General features: G+C 39.2%; 1 protein-coding gene across 3 annotated transcripts in view; it reads right to left on the reverse strand.

The window, feature by feature from the left end:
• wdpcp (WD repeat containing planar cell polarity effector) overlaps positions 1 to 16,338 on the reverse strand; it is a 424,187-nt gene that overhangs the window by 9,621 nt on the left and 398,228 nt on the right. For all 3 annotated transcript variants that reach the window (XR_007933616.1, XM_051919684.1, XM_028820594.2), the window contains one exon: positions 1,581 to 1,722. Coding sequence is in view for 2 of the 3 variants with exons in the window: in XM_051919684.1 (XP_051775644.1) it covers positions 1,581 to 1,722 (142 nt within the window). In the remaining variant the exon portion in view is untranslated. The remainder of the gene's footprint in view (positions 1 to 1,580; positions 1,723 to 16,338) is intronic.

The raw sequence follows: 16,338 nt of genomic DNA on the forward strand, positions 1-16,338 counted from the left end.
CTGCATATTTCCACTTGCGTAACATTAATCATAATCGCCCCTCCCTCACTCCCCCAATTCCCTTTTCTTTGGTCTTTCTCGCAAATCTCTTTATAAGCTTCAACTGGTCCAGAATTCTGCTGCCTGCGTCATTTCTAGAACCCCCTCTACTCACCATATCACTCGCGTTTTGCAGCAGCTTCATTGGCTTCCAGTTAAGTTCCGAATTCAATTCAAAATTCTCCTACTAACTTTTAAGGCTATCCACAACCTTGTCCCGCCATATCTGTCTGACCTCCTCCATGTTGCCATTCCCTCCCGTACCCTTAGATCCTCTTCCTCCATCCACTTGACTGTCCCTTTCGTCCATCTTACCACTATGGGGAGCACAGCATTCAGTTGCTCTGCTCCCCAGCTCTGGAACTCACTACCATCTGAGCTTAGAAATATTGAATCATTTTCACTTTTCAAATCTAAACTTAAAATTAATTTGTTTAAGACTGCTTTTTCTCTTTGATTACAATTGCTCTGTCTGATTTTAACTTTTGTATTTTAGTTTTGTTTATAATCTGTGTTTTTTCTATTATTCGGTGTCCTTGAGTGTTTAGAAAGGCAGCTACAAATAAATAAAATGTATTATTATTATTATTATAATAAAGAAATTGAGCCTGGAATTGGATGGTTAGGTTTTGGCAAGAGCTCTGGTAGAAAAAAGTGGTACCACTGAGGGTAAGAGAAGGTACAGTATGAGAGGTGTTTAGTCAAGTATGACTGTGGTTTACACAATAATTAAAAAAACAAACACCCTTTTCGTTTATTTATTTTCTAATTGAATGTTAATTTGGGCTCATGGAATTTCAAAAACGAAGGTTGAGCCTCACCCTCTTTTCCACTTGTGGTATCTGCCCAGCCAGGTAAGTAAAATGGATGGCTGGAAGGATGGAAGAACTCTGAGTGACCCCTGCTGGCCACTCCTGGCAAAAATTCTAAGGATTATTTTCTATTTTTTTATGACCAGAGGAAAGATGAGCTTCTATTAGCTTTTTTGAAATTTGTTTTGGTTATTGCTGATTTTTAGATTTAAGTTTTCCATTTACTTGACATGGACTAACAAAATACTTATTTAAAGTTGAATGTTTAATAGAGCTTATGGCTTCTTGCTACATATGAACATATTACTTACTAGGACATTTCCTAACTTGTCTGGTTAGGCTCTTTGTGTAATTCTTATGCAGATTTACATGCACCAACCTTTTGTTTTCCCTGAGCTTTCCTAGCTGGATATTTGACTGAGCTGTTTTTAAATTAAAAGGTGGAGAAATTCTGAGAAAATTAACGTATGAGTAATAATGGCAGTGAAAGGCGCAAAGGTGAATAACAGCCATTTTATCACCAAACAGTTTTAAAATGCACATCTAACTTGTCTCTTCACTCTAGGTGTGCCTCACTTGATTTTCGGCAGGAAACAGCAACATGAATTGAAAGGGAGTTATAGTGTACGATAAGACAAGCTCCTTACAGTATCGGCGTAAAGAATAGAACTTGTGCTTATTGCTAGCCATTTTTCTCAGCTTGGCTCATGATTCCCAGTAACTACCCACCTGAAGGAGGGCTTCCTCTGAGCAGGTGTGTCATCGCTGAGGTGACTTGACCCTGGTGGATGGCAGCTGTCTGTGTGACAGGCAGCTAAAGGTTCAGGCAGATCTCCATGCAGGTCTTCTGCATCAAAGGCGATGTGTGCTTCTAGAAAACAAGACAGTTAAGCATAAAAAAAAAGCTTGCTTCAGTGGAAATGAAAAGCCAAAGATATCTTTCATGCCAGATGCTAGCTCCATTGTGAGTTCTTGTAAGGGCACATTCTTTATGGAAATTTAGCATCTTAAACAAAATCAACAGGATGCATTTTAAAAAGTCAAACACCATTACAAACAAGCATGACAAAATATGCGCAAAAAGTCTAGTAATGATTTTTTTTTTATAGAAACAGGTACTCATTTTGTATTATGAATGTTTGCATGATTTATCGAGAACGGAGCATATTTGTGAGGAGGAAAAAAATAATTAGCGAGTGTTTGTTCCAGGGCAAAAGCAGTAACAAACTGATCTATTTTAATTAGAAATCCAGTCTCCTAAATAAAAATACACTTTTGTAATTTCAACTCTGCAATGAAATCAGCCGGTACAATAACATAAATGAATTACACTTTGAGCGACTTTGTTAGGTAACATACAGCGAACTTATTTAACTCAAGATAATACAATTTGACTGTTTTATAAATTTTTTTGGGCAGGAAAACAAAAGAGTGCATTTCGGCGAGAGGTCAGAATATGAACAGCATCAAAAAAAGGAAACAGCGTTATTTTGAGGACAATCACACACTCATATGCCTATTTACTAAACCCAGATAACTCTGAGAATTACAGTGTGTTTTATTACAGGACCTAAAAAAATGGAGCATTAATGAAACGAACCTAGTCTCCAATAAAAAAGAAAAAAGTCACCACACTGTCCTGCATGTATGGTTCATGACTGCCCCCTTAGGGGGATGAGGAAAAAAATCCTCTCTTCTCCCTTTTCTCTCTCCTTGATTCGCTTTTTGGCTTTACCTCTGATTATTACAATTGCCCAGGTTCAGCCTGCTTACACCTTTAAGTATTAGCATTAATGAAGCACTTGCCAGAGCATTCACCAAATGTCAACTGCCACCAAAGGTCACTCTAGTGACCTACAAAGTGCACATCCTAACCCTGCCATTCATGAAGAGAGCAGCATAGCCTGGGGACGGCGGCTTGAGGGTCTGTTCAAAGCTCTAATTGCTACTGGACATTTCATCAAGATTTTAAAACTGCATGGTAAGTGGAGAATTATTCCATGTGTAGACAAGGCCGTTGTTTACAACCAAAGATGTGTATCCACATTCAGTGATGCAGATGAATGCATTTCATACAGTAAAAAATGAAATCCTCATACAGCTAGGAGATAAAGAATTTCCACTTTACTGCATCACTAGAGAGCCTGGAGGTGCACCTTCCTCTATGCCATTAATGGAGCACAATAAACATTTCCTGGATATTCCTTGTGGCTAAATGTAACTGATTGCATTGTACCGTGCTGCACATGACAACGGGCTATCTTTCTAAATCAACAACTTGTCGGACAGACATTTCAAATGAATTCTTTCAACACTAACACAGACGGCTGCTTCTTTGTGTAATTGGTACAAAAAGAAAGGTTAGTTTCTCTGTTCTCTCTTTCGCTCGGGCTGATGTCCTGATACCCACCCAATTTCATGCACATGGTTTTCAGGCCATTTTTGCAGTTCTCTTTACTGTATCTCTATTTTTATAGCATTATATTTTAGCTCACTGCATGCACGTGTTTATACAAATGTGGATTTAAAGCTGTTTATTAAATTTCAGTATCCATCCAACCTTCTCTTTTCTATGCCTACCTTATCCATTTAACACAGGGAATGTGAACCCGTCCACTCCTCATATGAAATCTTGTGGGGCTCTCTGACACTTGCAGGCCACCTTTTTATAGTGAAATTGCTTTACATATCCAGCACAACAGTTTACAAACATGCAACTTAAATCTTCTGTGTACAAAAGCGGATGGGGGCAGTGGAAGAGCCTGAACTTGAGACTTTGTGTTTTCCAGTTCCCAGCCCTAGTAGGTCATATTGCCCACTGGCCAGAATGATACAAACTATCAGGAAATGTACTTGAACCACGTCGCCTAGTGGCAGGCCTCGTTTTCTTATGCTTGCAAAGCACATGAATAGAACTTCTGCTGAAATCAGTGACAATAAAATCCCCCAAAAGAGCACATTATCACCTATGAACACAGGTCATTGTGAAGGAGAATAAATATCATTTGAGGCAATTCAAATGTTAAGAAAAAAACGAAGGAGCTGCTTCATTGTCAGTCCTTATACAGGGATTGCTGAATACACAGTAGAAAAAAAAAGATTAGACATGACTATGCTTTCATTTAGTGGGGAAAGAAGACATAAGAAGGCATTAGTGCTAATAATGTCCGTGTTTTCTTCACAGTTACACTGTAGTAATACACCATGGTCAAAGCATAATTTCTAAATCACAATTTTTTTTATGCAGCAAAGGTTTTTAAGTGAGGTGGCATGGTGGTGTAGTGGTTAGCACTGGGGTCACCTCCAGAACAACTATCACCTTAGGCTGTTTTTCTCTATCTTACCCTGTGACCTCAGATTTAAGAGTTTTGTTAGAGGTGGGAGTAGGTGGGGAGCCCCTTGTCAGCATTAATTGTCAAAATAGGTGTATGCCACAGGCATTTACTGCATCTGCATGCCCCATCAAATATGTCACAGTTTAGCCTGCCTCCAGGGACCTGGATTGAATTCCTGGTCCTGTTGGTGTGCCACTTACTGTATGTACTGTTCCAGTATTTACATAAACCTTCTAGTACTACACATAGCTCCACATTACGTAAACTGGGAAATCTAAATTGGAACAGCAGGAATGAGTGTATGAGCTGGTGTGTCCTTTCATGGAAATTCTTTCATGCTGAAAGAAACCCCACTTGGAAAAAGCAGATCATAAAATGGGGCAGATAGCTAGGTGGATTGTTTGTACACATTGATCATCCACAACATTAATATCACCTGCCTAGTGTTCGGTAGGTCGCCACCAAAACAGCTCTGAGGCATGGACTCTACAAGACTTCTGAAGGGGGTCCTGTGGTATCTGGCACCAAAACGCTAGCAGCAGGTCCTTTAAGTCCTGTAAGTTGCAACAGTAGGGCCTCCATAGATCAGACTTGTTCTTCAAGCATATACCACAGATTCTAGACTGGACTGAGATCTGGAGAATTTGAAGGGCAAGTCAACACCTTCCGCTCTCTGTCATCTTCAAAACAATTCCTGGACAATTTTTGCAGTGTGTCAAGGTGCATTAACCTGTCGAAAAAGGCAACTGCCATCAGGGAATACCATTGCCATGAAGTGGTGTACTAGGTCAGCAACAATCTTTAGATAGGAGGTATGTTTCAATGTAACATCCAAATGAATCCAGGACCCAAGGTTTCCCAGCAGAATATTGCCCAGAGCATTGCACTGCCTCTGCCAGCTTGCCTTCTTCCCAGAGTGCATTCTGCTGCCATCTTTTCCCCAGGTAAATGACACATACACAATTGGCCATCCTCATGATCTAAAAGAAAACGGTTCATCAGAACAAGCCACCTTACTCTATTGCCCCATGATCCAGTTCTGATGCACATGTGTCCATTGTAGGCACTTTTGGTGGTGGACAGGGGTCAGCTTTGGCACTCTGATCAATCTAAAACTGCGCAGCCCCATACTAAGCAAGCTCCAATGCATGGTTTGTTTTGATACCTTTCTCTCATGGCCAGCATTATGTTTTTCAGCAATTTGTGCCATAGTAACTCTTCTTTGGGATTTGTTCAGATGGGCTAGTCTTCATTCCCCACGTGCATCATTGAGCCCTGAGCACCCATGACCCTGTTGCCAGTTCACTGGTTGGACTTGCTAGGATCACTTTCAGTAAGTACTAACCACTGCATACTGGTGAACACCCCACAAGATCTGCCTTTTTATAGGTGCTCTGACTCAGTTGTCTAGCCATCACAATTTGGCTTTTGTCAATGTCGCTGGGATCCTTAGGCTTGCCATTTTTTTTGCTTCCAACACATCATCTTCAGGAACTGACTGTTCACTTGCTGCCTAATATATCCCACTCCTTGTCAGGTGTAACAAAATAATTATTGTTACTCACTTTACCTGTCGGTGGTTTTAATTTTGTGGCTATCTGAATAAACAGCACAGGCACTAAGGTTTTAAATACTGAATGATAAGATTGAGTCCGGCCTGAGGCATTTATTAATAACTTTATAATTATGATTTACCACTAATTACTGTATATTATTTTATGCTTTATCATAGTGCAGGAGAGAGCATTGTCACTCTCAGATTGTGCTTAGCTGTCAGCCGGGATACATTCTATATAAAACTGGCATGTTTTCGACGTGTTCATGGTAGTGTCAACCCAGGAGTCCAATTGTCCCCTAGAGTTGAAAGACATGTTACTAAGTTGTAGGGCAAAGTCAAACTGTCCTGGTGTGAGTGAGGCTGTGTGTGTGTGATTCACTTTGTAAGAGTTTGGTATGCTAACCATGTTTGGATCTTGCATTACAAAGGTTGCTGCAAGGTTAGGTTTAGAAAATATAGAAATACTGTACATATATAAACACATATACACATACATGTACATATGAAGGGAGCCTATACCAGCATGCATCAGGCACAGGGCAGAAACAATCACTCGGCTAGGGACAAGGTCCATCTCAGGGTGATCACACACACACACACACACTAGAGACAATTTAGCATTTCCACTCCAACACCTAACCTGCATGTCTTTAACTATTATATATATATATATATATATATATATATATATATATATATATATATATATATATATATATATATATACACACAAAATTTACACATGTGGATTTAAACTTAAATATGATGTGCCCAAAATGATAGGATAAACTTAAATCCTTCAATCAATCTCAGCTTTATACCTGAGGATCAGGATCATTATACTCCAATGCAGCCAATTAACTATTTTACTCTAATTTATTTATTTGTACTTGTTTTATTTTGTTTATTTTTTCTTTGGAGGTTGGTATTGCTTGAACTGCGCATGGTGTTATTTGTATATTTCAAAGAATGCCTGTTTGGGCTGTGACAGCTCACTGAAACTTGAACTGTTTGCTTATCTTTTATCTCCTTGCTCCAAAACGACGTAGGCTAGAACACTAAAATCCTATTGGTGATTAGCTTATTAGGCCTGTCAACATGGTATGCTTTGTCAGATCCGATTTTCGACCGTAGCCAGACAGAGAAAACCGAACCCCAAAAACCTAAGGAAGCAAAAGCCACTTGAAACCACCTGCATCCCTCTGGGCCTTTTTATCATAACATGTCTTTTACGGTTAAAAAGAGGAAAACATTCCCCAAATGACTCTACTAACCTTTCTCTTTACTCATCACTAGAAAGTTACTTTGATATCGTCAGCAGGAGTTAGTTAATTGAAGGCTTCTACAATTATACTTGCCACTCATTCAAATTACAGGTTCCACCACTTGACTCACAATGCCTTACCGGTCTTCTGGAGTTTTTTTTTTTTTTGTTTTCTTTTTTGTCAAGTAGCTTTGCAATAGTTAAATATGCATTTTTAGGAGGAAAATTACATTTTTATTGTATCATATTAAAAATGCATGAAATACACTCAAAAGAGCTTAAGACATCTAATATCACCCAAAGCAAAAGCGAAAAGGAAATTACTGAATACATTTAATAATTATTTAACACAATTAGTAGATCTTCGGTGGAGAGTAAAGAGGTCTTAAGAAATAATATTATAATTATGACAGTCTCAGGCAAAAACTTGCTTAACCCCACTGTTTCTAAGAATAGTCTGCCAAAAGCATTAAGCAGTATTGCATTTTTGAAAGTTTGCCAGCATTACTATTAGTGTGTTCAGTGATGAATTTGTTAATCAGCGTAAAGACTGAAGTCAGAAAAACTAGATGTAGAATGCAAAAAGCAGCTCTCTACTGCTTTATCACAAGTCTTGAAGTGATTCAAGCAAGTTGAAACATACTTTTGCAAAGCTGAGAAGAAAAAATCACTGATGTTAACTGGGAGATCCCACCTTTCTTTGAGTGAAAAGTGTAAGACAGCCAAAAAGCAGCCCTAAATACACTTCTCTTTGCTCTTTCAAGTGTAATGATTCAACAACATACAACAAACTGGTACAGATTCCTGCCACAAGCCTTATCATAATTCACATTAATCCACTTTGATTAAACTAAACCACATCATTATTGTTAAAATATGCTTCTAAGAGTGAATAAAAAAAAAAGTTAAACTCATTAGTCTTCATTTTTGAGTCAACATAAAACAATATGGCATTATACAGTACATTTATACAGTACATGTATATATATAATTCACTAAGCCAGAAGACAAGTAGCCAACCATGGAAAGCACGCCGGAAGGAGCGTGGATTCACTAAACCGCCGACAAGTAAGACGGCAATGGCGCACGCAGGAAGGAGCCACGCCCACCAACTCTTAGACCATTGGATACGACGAAAAAATCACAGTCACGCCCACCAACTCGGACGCGACGCCTTGAAAAACATTCCGTCATTTCTGTTTGTCTGTGCCACAGTCCACTTGCAGCTCTGAGCCACGTTGACTTTTCATTAGTCAACCTCAGTGGAATCTTGGTTCACACACAGGCAGCGCCAGAGAGAGACAGAGGCACACACAGGCAGTGTGAGAGAGAGAGCTGTGCGCACACATAGGCAGCGACAGAGAGACAGAGGCACACACACACACACACACACACACACACACACACACACAGAGGCAACGCCAGAGAGAGACAGAGGCATACACAGGCAGCGCGAGAGAGAGAGACACGCACACACACAGAGGCAACGCCAGAGAGAGAGACAAGCGCACACAGAGGCAGCGCGCGAGAGAGAGCCACGCACACACACAGAGGCAGCACGAGAGAGAGCCACGCACACACACAGAGGCAACGCCAGAGAGAGAGACAAGCGCACACAGAGGCAGCGCGCGAGAGAGAGCCACGCACACACACAGAGGCAGCACGAGAGAGAGCCACGCACACACACAGAGGCAGCACGAGAGAGAGCCACGCACACACACAGAGGCAGCACGAGAGAGAGCCGCACACACACACAGAGGCAGCGCCACAGAGAGACAGAGGCACACACAGGCAGCGCAAGAGAGAGCCGCGCAATCCTTTAAAACTGAAGTTAAAACACAATGAAGGAAGCAGTCTTTAAAAACCAATAAGCTCTGTGCCTCTTTTTCATTAGCGTCTCACCTGCTTCAGGCCCTGCAACAGTCGAGACGCTCTCTCTGCAGTTGACCTTCTCTGTGCCTGACTCCACTACTGTCAGTCGCCTGATTAAAAATGGCCTTTTGAAGGTGAGCTATGGACCCGCTATACCACAGGAACACATTGCCTTCGAGCCTGCTCTCGCTCACTCTTAACGTACCGGCTTTCTCTCTCTCTCCTCACTCGCTCGCTCACACACTGCACAGGGGAGAAATGCCCGAAGCACGAGTCTACCCTGAAACCGTTTCAGCCACACTTCCACGCCCCTCGCTACACTGTGAGTGCGATGATTATTTATTTAAAAATGGGCTTTTGAAGGGGTTTGTCGCGGATAATTTGCTATCCAACAGGGAGGAACCGGGAAGCGAACCCACAATCTTCCACTGTCTCCTTACTGCAAAGCAGCCGTACTACTACAGCGCCACAAGGCAGTTAAAGAATGCACCGGGCCACATGTTCATTTTTTCCCCTGTGCTTAAAAGACATTAAAAAACTGTTTCTCAACTGTGACTCCGGAACAACTCAGTACGCGAAAAGCGGCCAGAATCGCAAACAACAATGAAAACTCTACGTGACTCACAGGTAGTGATGGGCCATTCGATACTCAGGTCTCGATACTCAGGTTTCGACACTGTGTCGAGCTTTCGAAGCACTGCAGATTTTAATACTTGATCGAATAATGACATCTGTGATTTAAGGATTTTACATTTTCTTTCTCAAATGTGCTTACCTATAACATGGCAAAGCACAGGGATAAACCTTTATTTTCTGTCTACTCCGTTTTAATTAAGACAGACCAAAGAAAACATTTAAGGCTATTAAATGTGATCTCAAGAAAAGATCAGGGTTAATTATAATACTAATAACACGAGCGATTATAATGATACAGTGCAAAAGTAAATACTAATTGAAAGAGCCGGGAATGCATGAGGTGAGGCGTCTTATTTTGTTTAACTCTTGCTATCGTATAGTGCATTCTGCCTGTCGGCATTAGTTATATTTATATTTTTTAGACATCAGACACTAGAAGCTGCTGACGAACCCTTCTCTTCGTTGTCAGTCTGTAGCTACGAAAAAATAAAAGCAATACGACTTTTAACAGACGTCATTGAAGTGTATCATAAGTTTCTGTAACGTTAATGAAAATGGCCAGGAGGTGTCACGAGAGAGGTGAGTGTCAAATGCTTCGACGCTTCGATACGATTTCCGACACAATTGCTTCAAACGTGTTGATGCTTCGTGAGGCTTCACCCCGCCCATCACTACTCACAGGTTACTGAACGAGAAATCAGCAGACTAACATGATAGATGGGGCGTAATGGGCGTCCTTCCCCTCTCCTCCGGATTTTTCAAATGTTAATTTTTTCCCTGTGCTTAAAAATCATTAAAAAAGTGGCCTGATTTTGCGGCGTATGGCACGCCGCGGGTTGGCTAGTACAATATAAAAGAAGAAAATAAGCATCATAAAACACAACATGGAAAAGACAATACAATACTTCCAAAAATAGTTTGAAGGTTCTGCTTTATGTAGCATAATCATAAGATTTCATCAAAACTTGTTTTCCTGATGAATCTGAAAGATGAGCCAAGACATTATGATCACCTGCCTATGCTGTTGCTTCTCCATAACAAAACAGTTCTGATTTATCAAAGTACAGTGGAACCTCGGTTCACGAACGTCTCTGTACACGTACAAATCAGGTTACGACCAAAAAGTTCGCCAAACTTTTGCATCTGTTCACGACCACACACTCGGTATACGAACAAGCCAGTTTCCCTTTCGGTTTGTGCGCGCTGATGATTTCCGCACGTGTTTAGTCTCTCCCTGTGCAGCGAGAGGGACAGAGAGACAGACACGCACACACACACCCCCACACACTCACACACATGCGCGCGCGCGCGAGAGAGAGAGAGAGAGGGCTGGCATAAGGCCGAGAAGACAGTTAAAGAATGCATCGGGCTTGTTTTTAAAGAGACAGATTTGAGCATTGTTTTAACCACATTATATTTAATGAAGACTTTTTTCTGTTGGATTTTAACCTCCACTTCACTTCTGTTTACAGCGATCGGTTCGTAGCGTGCATTGTTGCAATGTTACTTTTCTTGGTTGTTTATTAAATTATGGATTTTTCAAATGTTCATTTTTTTCCCTGTGCTTAAAACTCATTAAAAAAAGTGTTTTTAGTGAGCGGTTCGTAGCGCTATAGCGTGAACTATTGCAGTGTTAGTTTTCTCTGTTGTTCAAGGTTTTCTCAGTGTTATTCAATGTTTTTACATTTAGTTTACTATTACGCTGTGCATTCTATGGTTTAATTAACTACATTTGTGCTTAAAAATCTTAAAAATATATATATTTACATACAGTTCGTACGGTCTGGAACGGATTAATAATATTTACATACAATCATATGGGGAACATTATTTCGAGTCACGACCAAATCGGGTTACGACCAGAGTTTTGGAACGAATTACGGTCATGAACCGAGGTTCCACTGTATGGCCTCTACAACATCTATAAAGGTGACCTGTGGAATCTGGCACCATGATGTTAGCAGCAGGATACTCTACCTCCTGTGAGGTGTGAGGTGGAGCCTCAGATCAGACTTAATTGAATTGATATCTGGGGAATTTGGAGGCCAGTGCAATAACCTTGAAGTCTTCATCATGTTCCTCAGACAATTCCTGATCAAACTGTGCATTGTGGCTGAGTGCATTATCCTTCTGAAAGATGTCACCGCCATTAGTTAATACTGGTGTCATGAAGGAGTGTGCCTGGTTTGCAATGATGTTTAAGTTGGTGGTACATTTCAGATTAACATTCACATGAATGCCCCGACCCAGTGTTTCCCAGAAGATTATTGCCCAAAGCATCCCAACTCCTCCAATGTCATGTCTTCTTCCCACAGTGCATCTTGGTGCAATCTCTTCCCCAGGTATATGATATACATGTACCTAGCTGCCCACATTATAAAACAGAAAATGGGATTCATCAAACCAGGCCATCTTCCATTGGTCCAAGGTCTAGTTCTGATGGTTGTGTGCCCATTGTAGGCACTTTTGATGGTGGACAAGGATTAGCATGGGTACTCTGACTGGCCTGCTGCTACCCAGTCCTATATGCAACAGGGTTTGATTCACTGTGTGTTGTGACATATTACTTCTGTAACCATTATTAAGATTATCTATGATTTGTGCCATAGTAGCCTTCTGTTGTCCATCCCATTATGATAATTTTGTATCTTATTTTTTATAACATATATACTGAATGTGACCAGGTGGCACAGTGGTGCAGTGGTAAAGTCCAGAGTTCATATCCTCATGTCTGCATGGGTTTCCTCCTACAGTCCAAAGACATGCAGATTAGGTGGATTGCTGATGCCAAATGGGCCCTAGTTTGTGGATGTGTGTGTGTGTTCTCTCTGTGATAGTCTGGCACCCTGTCCAGGGATTGCTTCTGACTTGTGCCCTGTTTGCTGGGATAGGCTCCAGCTTCCCAGCAAACCTGCTCAGCATAAAGCAGACTTAGAAAATAGATGAATGGATGGATGAATGTATGTAGGTGCAGTGCAGAGAGATATTTGTGATCCAGGAGATCTTGTCTTCCAGGCTCTTTCTTATTTCTTACCCTTTTGAGACTTATGTAGGCAGATCCAAACAACAAGCTCCATTAGACAAGTTAAAACTGGACAATGTGTAGCTAGCAACCTAGAATGCTATACATTGAGCATATCCCTGCTAATAAGAAAAACACCTGCCCAGTGGAAACTTTAAAATGGCAGAGCAGGATTCTATAGCAGAGCTCAGGGTGATTATTTTAAGAAATGAAAATGATGATAGCTCACGTGTAGGTACAAAGTAACACACAATGTGTAATTAGATGGTTGACTCTTTTATCTCAAATGACATGCACGTCAATGTGATGCAACATTTGTTAGAATCCTAAAACTGGGACACTGGCAGCTTAAGCAAATTACTATGGAGGTGGGGGCTGAACTGGCAACACAATGGTTTACAGTTTAACATATTAGTTACTAGGCTTAAAGTACCTGCAGGGAACAACATCATTCAGACATTTTGTATTTGCCTTAATCTCATTGGTCCTATGTGTGTGAGCACTTTGAACCAACAGCACCAGTTTGGTTACTGTGTTATTTCTGTTTAACATTCTTTCAAAACTCCATGAAGTTAAAATTTAGAAACATGATCCAATTTAAAAAAGAACAAATTCTCCGGACTGTATGGCAGGTCTGTTGAGGATGGTGTTATTCCACTGGCAATTCATTAATTCAGAATCTAGGAATTTCTAGTTATAAAAGCCAGAAATGCAAGTAAAATACCTTCAACAAACCAAAGTACCTAAAACTGAGGGTAAATAGGACACCCTTTTAACGTATGTTATTGCTGATGATATTCACTCTATGCAGACTCAAAAAGACAGTTTCTGAATTAATGGTTTGTTGCCTGTCGAAACAGAGTAGTAGTCTATAAGGAACTTCTCTCCCGAATCCGCTGTTTAAATACATGACGTGAATCGGAAAGCACAGACTTTGCGAATAAGTGAGAAGTATATATTTGGCACAGGACATTTTTTTTTAAACAGACTGGAATTTATCCTGAGTGGAAAGGGACTTTGACATTATCTCAATATTATTCAGTAAAACTGTCTGTTTGACTGTTTTCAACACCGTCCAGGCCGTGATCTTGTGGCTCTAAATAGGAGCTTATTAAGCTGCATAAACTATATCGCTTTCAGTCTGTTTTTGATCAAATTATTAGCAATATGTTTTCTTTTTTTTTAACTTGGTTTATTTTGGTTGCATTATTCCACTACAAAATTTCAGCAGTGTTTTTGTTCTTGAAAATCTCTAGCTGGGCAAGTCTGGCAAAGAATGCCATGTTGTAATGAAATCCATTAAAATCTTTGAGTTGGTGCGTTTTCTTTCTGAATGGCACACACAAGTTTTGTTAGTGCCTTCATATCTGTGTCAGATAGCATTCTTTGCTTATTTAAAGTCATTAATTGATTATGTGAAAAGGGCAGCTGTCCCCCATCACATGACTATTTGTTGTTGTGTGCGGTACCTAATAAAGTGGCTTCACAGTGTACAGTTGAACTGTGAAAGTACTGAAGGGCTCCTTTCTGGAATCCTTTGATAATTCTTTCTTTGAGCTTTTAATCTTAACAGAGCAAAAATGGCTCACTTGTGGCTAATGGAGCTCTAAAGGGCAATGTGTCATGCAAATCCTGAGGAGAGCCTAAAATGGAGCATTTTCTGGTATGTTACAAGTACAAAGAGCAATCAATGACACAGACAGCCAAAAAAGGACTACTATTATCAGAAAGGCTCCAAGGAAAAACAAATTATGGCGCAGACTGTTGATGAGTACAGTATTACCTTTCCTTCCTGTGAACATTCCATATTGGCTAGATCACTTACCTCTGCACCACTATAGGTGTGGCATGTCTATGCAAAAATTAATTTCAACAACGTGCAAGAGAAAAAACATAAGCAACATAAACCATGCAAGTTCAGAAATGATTAGGCAAAACCGAGACATTAAAGATAAGGCAAATTCAATATAAAAAGCCAAAGCAAAGATGGGAATTTTTTAAATACAAAATATTACAACTAAAAGAAATCCTATTGGTAATGAATCAATTTTATTTTTCTTTAACTATTCATATTCCTCTTTATTCTAAATTTTATGTTATTTACTCATTACCTGTCTCGTCTCTTTGGGTAGGTGAAAGGCTCAAAGAATATGCATCTGCTGTCTCTCTTGTCCCTTTTTATAGTATTGGAAACTGGGTGATCACGTGTGATGTGAGAAACAACTGCTGCCAAGTAATCAGACATGTGTGACAATCGAAACCTCATAAGCTCAAGCTGGACCTTAGTAGGCCATTAAACAGAAGACTGTATTGCCAACTTGAAGTGTTCACAATTCTTATGTTATGAATCGAAGATTGGCATCTCAGAGATATGTTTGGTGGATGATTTTTCATATTTTTACAATTAATAAATATGGATATTATTTTTTAGCATTTCTTTGGTGACTTCATCATTGTGCCATTTTGTGTTTGTGGTATTCTTGTGAGGTTTTATTACTGGAAACAAGATTTTGGAGGGGACTTGGCCTAAAGACTGTTTAAGATGGCGGTGCAAAAACTCACTGTCAAGGAATTTGTATCAAACCTCAAAGCACCTTACAAGATCTTATTGGTTATCACAGGAAATAAATTTTATTTAGTCTGAATCTTCTGTGTCAGCTTTTTTTGAATTTTGATTTTTATTCAGTTTTCCTTCCCGTTTTCAGTTATGCCTATTTCAAAGACTACTTTTCACACTTTTGTTTAGACCCTTGTGCTTCATTTCCACATCTGATTTTGTAATCATTTGTTCAAGATGAGCAAAAAAAAATTGATTTTTTTTTTAAATTGCTGGAAAGTTTAAATGGGAAAACTCAGTTGACTGTCATGTAGTTGACTAAAATATAAATGGTGTAATAAAAAGTAAGATGAAAAAATGAAACAGAAAAGGGCAAGGTAACAGCATGCATGCTTTCCTAATAAAACAACAAGACATCATCATTCTCCTCCAGGTTTATAACTGCTGATTTTCATTTTCAATATACTAATATATATAATAATTTTATAATACTACTAGCAAAATACCCGCACTTCGCAGCGGAGAAGTAGTGTGTTAAAGAGGTTATGTAAACATATATATACATAAACATATATACATATATATACATATCTACATATACACATATCTACATATACATATATATATATACATATATACATATATATATACATATACACATCCACATATATATACATATATATATATACACATATCAACATATATATATACACATACATATACACACATACATACACACACACATACATATATACACATACACATACATACATACACATACATATATATATATATATATACACACATACATACATACATACATACACACACACACACACATATATATATATATATATATATATATATATATATATATACACATACAGACACATATATAAAAATATACATATTTACATATCTACATATATATATACATATCTACATATATATACACATATAAGGTCTTCCTTTTTCCTTGCTTCGCCAAGGAAGGAGCCTTTTTATTTAATCCACGGGTTCTTCGCTTTTTTTTTTCCCTTTTTTTACAATTGTTATAGTTCTGTTTGTATACCACGTTGTAAGTTCAGCACTCCGGTTGTAATATGACCAAGCCGTGCAAGCACACTCTTGAGAATGCAACGTATAGTTGTACAGGAGAAAAGCAATCTTGCCTCAAATCAATGGCAACCTTTTGTAGGTCTATGAACTTAATTTAAACTTTAGGTTTACACGGTGCTTTGTT

This window comes from Erpetoichthys calabaricus, chromosome 15, assembly GCF_900747795.2.
Source record: "Erpetoichthys calabaricus chromosome 15, fErpCal1.3, whole genome shotgun sequence".
In the NCBI taxonomy this organism is placed as follows: Eukaryota; Metazoa; Chordata; class Cladistia; order Polypteriformes; family Polypteridae; genus Erpetoichthys; species Erpetoichthys calabaricus.